We start from the raw sequence: 10,123 nt of genomic DNA, 5'->3' as shown, positions 1-10,123 counted from the left end.
CATTTAGCACCAGTATTAAGTTATTAATCTAACTTTACGAGACAATCCCATCCTTTTTTACTGGTTCCCTGCCAGCGTATGTCTTTAGTCTCCATATCATTGTCATTCACTGAAAAAAGTACTCTGTAATCCGCAAAATTCTATTTCTGCCAAAGTACTGATATCACAGGACGCCAACAATATCCGTTTTGAACAGATTGCAATATACATATGTAAGGTTAATGTTATTTAGCTGTTAAAATGAGATCTGTATGGTTGTGGATATGGTGTGGGGTAGTGACAAGTGTGTGGTGGCCGGCGGACGCCGTTGTGGGCGGGAACCCGGCGTCTCCACCAGAACCTGACGCTGCCGTCGTGTTCGTGCAAAAATATGGTCGGAGCTGTCGAGTGGAGGGAATTAAGGATCAGAAATTGGGTTACTACACATTTTTTGGGATAAGGTTTGATTAAACAATCTCTTCCTAATAGATTAGTTTCGTCGTTTATTTGTATTGTGTGTAGTACCGCAAACGTTGTTTTGCAATATAAATTAATATCACTATTAAAAAATAGGGGTTGATTATAGAAAAGTAAAATTTTCGGGTCGTATAGTATTTTTAAAGAATTAACATTATGAAAAATTATAATTATATCACAATAGAATTGTTAGGGCTGGACAACCCTTATCACTTTGAAAAATAGATAGTAGCTGACTCTCAGACCTACTGAATATGGATATAAAATTTCATATAAATCGGTCGTTTCCGAGGAGTATTGTAACTAACATTGTGACACGAGAATTTTATAAATAAGATTTGTAATAATTGTATATGTTTAGATCTATTTTAGAGATAAGTTCACATTTGCTCACTTTGTCTATAATTAAGATTAAAGAAAGACTACAAAAGAAAGGACAGTATAGAGTTACATACTCAAATGCCGGAAATGAAACTCAACACAACATGTGTTGAGTTTCATTTCATTGTATTTTTCTGTCTTGGCGACAAATGTAATGTCTTACTTTACATTACATTATACATAGTTATTTATGTTGCAACAAACATTTGCAGTTTAATTATAATACTTTACAAAATAGATCGCATTCATGTCCAGAAAGGCAAAAAATGAAGTTACTTATCCTATTTAAAAAAGATTTCTTTTTTTTTAATTTAAAAACATCCACACAATTTAAATTTATGATTACTGAAATAATTATTAAAAAAAATTTTGAGATGATTGAGATGATTTTTTTGTATAATATATAATCTATATGAGACCGTTTGTAGACTGTTTTGACTCGATTAATACCTCATAATTTGACGGCCTAGGTGGTCTAGCGGTTTAACATACCGCTTCTAGGTTCTATTCCTTGCATGGTACAACCATTTGTATTCATGAGTTTGATACTTTGTATACGGGGATTTTTTATGTATATTATGTATGTATTTACTTAAAACATGTATCTAATTATTTATATCAGTTGTCATACCCATAACACAAGCACGGCTTACCTTGGGAATAGATGGCGCTGCATAAATTGTCCTGAGATTATTATTATTATTATTTTATAATACTCCCTTTTTACGGGGGTAGTAAATTTATTATTATTATTATATACCTATTTGATGTGTGTATAACACAAATATACATGTAAACAAATTTTATCAATATTGCAAAGCTAAAAGTTGTTCTTTTCAATATTATACACAAATACAAATACATATTGAATAAAAATGTTCAAAAACATAATTTATCATAAAACAGTGTGGAAATATTTGCGGATACTGTGATAACAATTCTGGTAATTTTAAATCGTATCTGCGGGATGTTATTTAAATTATTTATTTTTATATGTATGTCGTGCCAAAAATACATAAGGTCCTGAAACGATTCTGATATCATTATTATAGCAAACATTACTTAATGTTTATTTTTTCTTTTTTTCTTACGTAATTGGATTGTCAAATAAGGTGATACATGAACAGCAGTACGGACATCACGTTATCATGTGACACCCGTGATACCACTCATAAGATACCACTCCAGACAACTAAGATGTCATGCCTTATTCTGTAATTTCACTGCCTAATCTGAACCCTATAAACTAAAGACAGCTTACAAAGCAACTTTGCTTGGTGGCTGAAATAGGTGAGCCTGAGGTACTTACGCGTTCGACCTCTTAAAGTCTTAGACTATCAAACTTAATATAGAATACCCTAGTTTTATATCAATTTAGTTTAAAAAAATTGATGAAATTATATTACAATCGTAAATAATAAAATCTGGTACATAGCTAACGAAGAACAATCAAACTAAAAATATTGTTTCTTAAATTAACAGGTACGCTGAACCGCCAGTGGGTCCTCGGAGATTTCAGAGGCCCGTGCGACGGATCCTGGCCGGAGAGTTAACAGCATCCAAACCTTGCTCTGCATGTCCGCAGCCGAGGTTAATGAATATCTTCGGAAGAGAAGATTGTCTTTGCCTCAATGTTTTCAGTCCGAAAATGCCAGGAGAAGAAAAAGGTGGGCTCCTTTGGAAGAAACAACTTTTGCGATTTGTACACATCATTATTTTGTTTAATCGGGTCTTTACAATAGTAATTGTATAGTTCAGAGTGTATTTATATCTCTATTGCTGAAAACTGCATTATAATTTAATATATATATTAGCGAACAGACAACGTCGGCGACTATATTTTACTATGTAATGATTTAATAACTATTTGCCTAAAAGGTTATTTAAGACCCGAAATTAATGTAACTGTATTAATAAATATAATTAGTAGGTATTTATTTTTCTTCAATAAGAAAAAGAATTTCACCGCTAGTGGATAATGATAATATGAGTATAAATATTGTCATATTGATTTATATTTCAATTTCTTTAATATTTTTTGTCTTATGGATGATAATGGAATTATGCGCCCTCCTGAGCTAACGGTTTATGCTGACGGGGTACCACAAACGATTATGTTTATGCAATATTTGAAAATAAAATTTGGATATTTACAGGTTCTCCTGTTATATTCTTCATACATGGCGGTAATTACAGAACTGGTTCGGCGCATCCATATGGGGTATGTTTTTTATGAAATCTACTAACAGTAAATCGTTATCGTCGAAAACCTAGTATTACATGATTTTGTTATTTTTCACAACACAATCTCACTAAGTTCTCTATATCTACTTTAAATAGTAAATTACTATTCATGGTATTAAGCAGTTAATATTTATAAAATATAGTAAATTATAGAGCTACACTAAGAAAAATTTTAATATGTATGTTTAAATGACAGATAAGTTAAATATATTTTTAACGTACTTAAACATTAGCTACTTGAGTATTTTATTATAACCATGTTGTTGTGTTACTTGACGGCATTCCAAAAGAATTTTGTAGGTAGTCTTGATTTACTTTTTCGTTTCGTCTATAAACAGTCTATACAAACATATGATTTAATAAGAAAAAAACAAGAACAGGATAGAAATCAGATTCTTATGTTAGAAAATAGTATATTGCTTTATTAATATCTACCAACTAATTATTATGTTGTTGTATATTAAATGTCTTCTAAGCTCTGTTCTTCTGTCAGCTCTCTCTGTTCTAAGCTCTATATACTGACTTTAAAACACTAATCTTTGGTTTTATGATCACTTTTAAGGGTAAGCATTTGGTGCAAGCAGACACCATAGTGGTGGTGGCTCAGTACCGCCTGGGTTCCCTGGGTTTCATTACAAATGGTCAAAAAGACGCTTCGGGTAATGCTGGGATGTTCGACTTGCACGCCGCAATGAGTTGGGTAAGTTGGTTCATTGTTGAACTTCTTGAAATACAACACTTTTTGTTTCATATTTTTGCGAAGTGACTGCAATATTATTTCGTATCGTTTGTGACTGTGGATGGTTGGATGGATGTTTCTTACTCCTTCACATAAAAACTACTTAATGGATTTTAATGGAACTTTTCTATAATATGGCTTTTCAGAATAAGACATAGGCATTGAATTGCACGCGGCTGAAACTACGGGCACAGTAGCCCAATAAAAAAAACCCCTTGCTTGGAGCTTGTAAATTTCATAAAATTATTTAGTCTTTAACTTTTGATTTTCAGTTTATTGTAACTTGGAATTATGAGGTATATTTTTTTTAAATAATGGTGGAGTTGTCCTAATGTTCTTGACGGATGACTAGTGTAAGATAGAATGAGGATAAACTAAGATGTTTAATTAAACAGAAATTAATAACGATGATTTACTGTGAGGAGCACGTAGAGATCAACCTAACTCCTCACTTATAGGTCTAATATACCTATATAGATGATATTTCACCTATATAGAGAATATAGGTGAAAGCAACGGAATCAATATTGACCATTAGTCATAATCCTTTCTATGCAGTACCTACTGAGAAATTAATTTAATAACTTATGATGGAATGTAGCATTTAAGCCGCAATTGACGACAATATTTTTCTGGGGAGACCGAAAGTCAACTTGACTGTAGCACACATTGCTGGCAATGGGTGGCCCCCTAACAAAACTCATGAGAAGCTATCCCTTCCCCCCAGTAATAAGATACTAACTTTATGCAAATATATTGTAGGTTAAAGACTACATTCAGTTTTTCGGAGGAGACCCGTCCAACGTTATCATAATGGGACAAGGTTCTGGAGCCAGTGCTGCATCTGTTCTATCACTATCGCCTGAAGATCGGAGCTCCAAAGGAGTGGCCGCGTTATCAGGAGCTCCATTATCACCAGGCGCAGTACGTTCTAACCCAGAGAAATATGCTGAAGAATTAGCAACTCGCACTAACTGTCCTTCAAAACCAGTAGAAAGACTTGCTCTTTGTCTGAGGGCCCTTCCTGTAGAAAAGATCATCCAGGTAACAATTTGAAATTTAAAATCAAGTAATTTGTGCTGATTTTTTTATTTTGCCGTGCATTGTATATTTTTTGCAGATATGCAATCGAATCTGGGTCGGGTCAAAATCACATCCAATAATTACGTCTAAATAAATGAAACTTGTATGGTAATATTTAGTTTATTATATCAATATTCTTTGAGTTTGAATGGAACGTGTTCTAGTATACCAGAAGTTTTTTATTTGATATCGCAACGAAACTATGCTACACCGCTAGACCAACGTAGGCCACGTCATAATAATTTTGAAAAAATATTTGATTTTATTAATTATTTTTAATATACCCTTATAATTTTACAGGCGGATAAGGATTCAAATGTAGATTTTACCACACAAAATTTCTTGGATGAAGTCGCAGGGCGTGCTGGTGAGTGTACTTACTTAATATTTCATAATACTCAGTGAGCATATGCATGGTAGTGCAAAAAAGTGTTATTAAGAATCAAGGTAATTTAAAAAAATATTAATACTGGCTATACTCCTCAAGGAGACTGCGTAATAATCTGATTCTCTGGAACGATGTTGGAAACTATTTTATGTATTATATATATTGATAGTTTTGTTTTACGTCTGTTATTCTTAGTAAAATTTTTGTAACAATATCTATATACTCATTAGCTCTCGTCATTGAATTGTCCCATCATTCGTACAGTCTAGTACAAAAAGTATGGTTCTGTATTTTTCAGGTACCGGTGCACGGGTAGAAGGCTCAGATGATAATCGTGCTCTACCTATACTGATAGAAGAAATGCCAGCTACGTCTCTCAAGAAGAAAAGACAGCATGCTCCACTGCTCACCGGTGTCACGTCAGCAGAAACGTCACGAGCTGTATTCGGTATTTGTCTGAGCTATTATATAATGAATAAAATCCCTCCTGGTTTTATTTTCTGTAATTAATGAATTAACAAAAACAAAATCTTAACCTTATTATTGTAACGATACATGTGTCCTTTGTATCTAACAAATCTCTTTGTGTTTCTTCTTTACTGTATCTGGCAAATAAAATATGTTCTATATATCTATTATTAACAAGTAACATGATATAAATATATGATACCTACTTGCAAAAACCCAAATGTAAATAATAATGAAAATTCAAATTGTATAATTAACTTCCAGTAGTAGATTAGTATTTAATCTATATTGGACTTTTTAGAAAAATGTAAGATAAAGTGGTAAAAATTAAACGACGACAAAATGAAAGTGTGACTTGGCATTACTTTAATTTTACGATTTGAATTATTATATAAGATTTTTTCAGGTAAATACTCGAATTTCTTGAAGAAACAATTGCAAGAGGTATCGGACTTCATTAAGAAAGATATAATCGGAGGTTTGCAAAATGTCGTCACGGACGTAGAAGGTCTACTGATTTCTTCGTTAAAGTTGGATCAAGTCCAAAAAGTGTTTCCATTGGGTGATTTCTATCAATCATATACGGCGTTAAGAAATGAGTCGGTAGAGAATACAATTACAACAGTTGATGCACTCACAAAAATCGTTGAAGCAACAGGTATGTGTCTATACAATGTTTATATTATTTTACTAAGTATGAAATTATTTTATATCCCACTGGTCTGTCCATTAGCACAAACTGAAGAAGTAAAATCATGGCTATAAAAAAAAGAGTCGATAGTGCCTAGAAACCTAGAAGGGTAAAAATTTTAAGTTGTATGTATTTTTCAATGTAAAATTATAATAATATAAAAAAATATTTTTTGCCATTGAGCGGTATGAAAAATAGGTGTTATTTAGTTGCACATAAAATTTCAATAAAAAATCGTTAAAGCCGTTTCGTTGGAGTTTGGTAACAAACACCGCGATACGAGAATTTTATAATATTGAGACCATATTTTATATGTTAATGAAGATATAAATTCGAAGAAAAATGATTAATTATTCATTATTCAGGTACACCAAATTATTCGTTGTTTGTTGTTCCTATTGCATTAACTATTATATTATGCCTATTGTTAGTTACCTACTGAATTTAACATTTTAAATAGAATATTTAAGTTAGTATTAAGATCAAATTAAGTGTATTCTTATAATATCTCTTTGGGTCTTGTATAACTTAATACAAATATCTTTAGGTAACTATATCTGAATATTATTTTCACTGTAACCACTATTACCAAGCAAGTTATTATTAACAAGGATAGCAGCTGCGTGACTCACCGACCTATAGGGTCGGTATAAAAAGGGTCTGGTTAACAAAGGACCCCTATATTTTTTGTATTCTCAAAAAGATCCTTTTACCTGCACTGGCAATAGCATGCCAGATACGGGGCTCTAAGTCGTCCTCTGCCATTTTATTATTATTTATGTAATATTGAAATTCTATCTAACACATACGATATACTCGTTAAAACTCGGCTACATTCCTACAAAAATTATATCCATTTAGACTTCAGATTATCTTCTTACTCTAAAAAATATGTAAAGCTACTAAAACATACAGTACCAAAATAATTCATTTTTTATTCCATATCCTTTCCTGTATATTTATAGGATTTAGCCTTCTTTCTTGGTTATATATCTAGAAATTTATTTCAAGTTTCTAGCTCCTTCCACGATTTATTTCCGATTTTTTCCCCTCTTCCGATTATTATATAGTGATTTGAGTTTGAAGGAAAATGTGTTTTTATTAAAATACCTTCATTCTTTAGGAGACGCCTTGTTCAACTTCCCTGCATACCAAAGCGTCAAGGAGTGGGCAACTGGAGCTCCGTCGTATCTATACAGTTTCGAATTTGTTGGAAACCTTACAAAAGGGTCTCATTTCTTACCTGGAGTAATATTAGCCGGTAAGTAGTATAAGATTATTTTAGTATCACTATAAATCTGTTTTATATTATATTGCCGTATGAGTCCGGCCAAACATGCAACATTAATACTTTATTTATATTTTTGCACATAACAAAGATATTATTATTTTAGACAACAATGAAGAAAGCGAAGAGGCAAAAAAGAGTACGATCAAGGGACCAGCACATGGCGATGAGTTAGCCTATTTATTCGAACCTCTGGACGAAGAAGGAAATTCAATAGAAAAAGACGAAATTTCATCAACAGATGCTCATGTTCGCAAGTCTTTTGTGGGCATGGTAGCTGAGTTTGCTCACAGCCTAAATCCCCTAGGAACAAAGAAGGAGTCAAAATTCTCGAATCTACTATTACCATTTTCAAAGGATAATGATCAGTATATAAAAATTGATAATGATATATCCCTAGGAAAGAATTTCAGGTAGGTAAAACTCTATAAATATATTTAGTATCGCATAAGTGTTTCAAAGCGCATCACAAATTTCTTCCAAGCTTTGGTTTCTAATATTTTTTTGGGATGCTTGGATAGTTTTTAACAAATGTACCTTTAAATTTGTTCAGATACTGCCAGATGGGACTGTGGGGCAATATGGCTGATAGAACATCAGGAGAATTGTGCAAGAAACTGTTTGATGGTTTACTCAAGTTTCCAACCAGTTTACTGAAGCCGGTAACAGGGAACGGCGGTGTGCCCAACTTGTTCAACCCAGTGGATACTCAAGCCCCATTAGTCTCTTTAGTGCCACGTCCACCACGACCTTCAAAGAATAATAACAACAGTCCAAGCGTCTTCAACATACCTTTTAGAGGTCTGCAATGACAGAATATTGATGATATACGACCATGCAAGGAAACTTTTTAATTTAAATCAAAATAAAAAATAAACCCATTTAAATGATTAGAAAGTGTTATCCTTTTTATAAATTCAGAAGTTAGCTCAGGGGCATTAACATAATTATAAGATTATTTTATATTTTATAAATAAGGGTGTGTGTATTATTTTTAAAACACATATTATGAAGAATAAAATCCGACTCGAGTGTCAAGATCCTATTTATTAAGTATTGTTATTTTAAATTGTAAGATAAGACTGCATTGTGACTACATTTTATATATCTAATAATATATAAGAACTAGCTATTCACTTCGGGTTCGCACAAATGTACGGTGCTTTATGTATTTTGCATATATATGCACAAATTATACATATAAACTTCCTGTGAATCTATAAAAAATAGTGATATGTATCCTATTAAAATCTAAAGGTTTAAAAGAACGAAGCGGAGAAACGACCGTAAAGGCAGTGACTTTATATTATGATACATTTTTACTAATGTCGCTAATTTATTAACTTAATTAACACAGCATATTTTGGCAATTGATAAACCTTCACAGTGAGTTATACTTAATTATAGTAGTTAATTTTTTTCTAGATTACTAGGTAGGTATAACCCTCATATGTAGATTACTCTATTTTGCCCATTAATAGCCAGCTTATCAGGCTCAATAGGTATCCATTAATAATAAGTGACTGTTACAAACTATTTGGAATAGTTAAAAACAAATGGATGGCTCAGAAAAAAGTAGAGTAGCAACGATTTACCTACATAAGACAATGTTGTGTATAGGTTGATATATATTTTTAGGATTTGTTGCCCATTATGGCCAGACTCTTTGCCATTGGTCTATTTGGTAGTCGCATTACTGAAATTATTATATTTTAAACTGTGTTTAATCGACGTATTATATACCAATCAGTTTTCAAGTCTTCAATGTGTATTTGATTACAAATGTCTGGATATTTTCTATGTCTTTGTTAATTATTAATAATGAAATGATGCACCCGCTAATTACTTTGGCACTAAATAATGATATAGAATTGATAATTGAAGAATTTAAAAATGACTAACTATAACAAAACACAACAAACATCCAAAATAAAGTCAATGACAAATTCTCCTATTGGCTTCTATGACATCGAATTGAATGATGCAGAAGAATCAGGCATTCTCCTTTTTTAGAATCACTATTTAGTTATCTAGAAATTAATCATCCTGTTACACATTGTTTACTGTTACTTTATCTGCCGTTACCTACTTAGGTATGCGGGTGTCGTACTTGGGTATAGGTTAATCGTAAAAGCCACATATTTGTTGACAACATATAATCATGCAACTCTGAGTAATAGCCGTTAGTGTTGAACACAATTTGAACACAATGTCTCGTGTTATTGCTATCGTTTTATCTTTCGTCCTTATTATCGAGATTGTAACCAGTAATGTAATAAAAAATGGCGAAATCGTTCCCGTAGCTGATGTTAAAGAAGATAAACCTGATAATATAGCTGTGGACAATAAAGATACTGTTAAAGTTGAAGAAATAACATCAAATCA

General features: G+C 32.2%; 1 protein-coding gene across 1 annotated transcript; it reads left to right on the top strand.

Moving 5' to 3' along the window:
- The first annotated feature begins 240 nt into the window (after positions 1-240).
- LOC131847852 (carboxylesterase 5A) lies at positions 241-8,759 on the top strand. Its single transcript, XM_059197526.1, has 11 exons — positions 241-440; positions 2,320-2,504; positions 2,994-3,058; positions 3,644-3,781; positions 4,583-4,864; positions 5,204-5,270; positions 5,590-5,739; positions 6,166-6,417; positions 7,574-7,711; positions 7,845-8,151; positions 8,292-8,759. Exons 1-11 carry the CDS (start codon positions 241-243, stop codon positions 8,548-8,550), a joined length of 2,043 nt encoding a protein of 680 aa, XP_059053509.1. The 3' UTR covers positions 8,551-8,759.
- The last annotated feature ends 1,364 nt before the right edge of the window (positions 8,760-10,123 follow it).

Source organism: Achroia grisella, unplaced genomic scaffold, assembly GCF_030625045.1.
Source record: "Achroia grisella isolate CSIRO2021 unplaced genomic scaffold, CSIRO_AGI_Agris_v1 utg544, whole genome shotgun sequence".
Lineage (NCBI taxonomy): Eukaryota > Metazoa > Arthropoda > Insecta > Lepidoptera > Pyralidae > Achroia > Achroia grisella.
This window is presented reverse-complemented; position numbering and strand designations above follow the sequence as displayed.

Excerpts from the sequence above, each read along its gene's own strand:
- LOC131847852 (XM_059197526.1), top strand. The coding sequence starts at position 241 with ATGAGATCTGTATGGTTGTGGATATGGTGTGGGGTAGTGACAAGTGTG. Across the intron at positions 2,505-2,993 it reads AATGCCAGGAGAAGAAAAAG|GTTCTCCTGTTATATTCTTC; the intron begins GTGGGCTCCTTT and ends GGATATTTACAG. Across the intron at positions 5,740-6,165 it reads AACGTCACGAGCTGTATTCG|GTAAATACTCGAATTTCTTG; the intron begins GTATTTGTCTGA and ends AGATTTTTTCAG.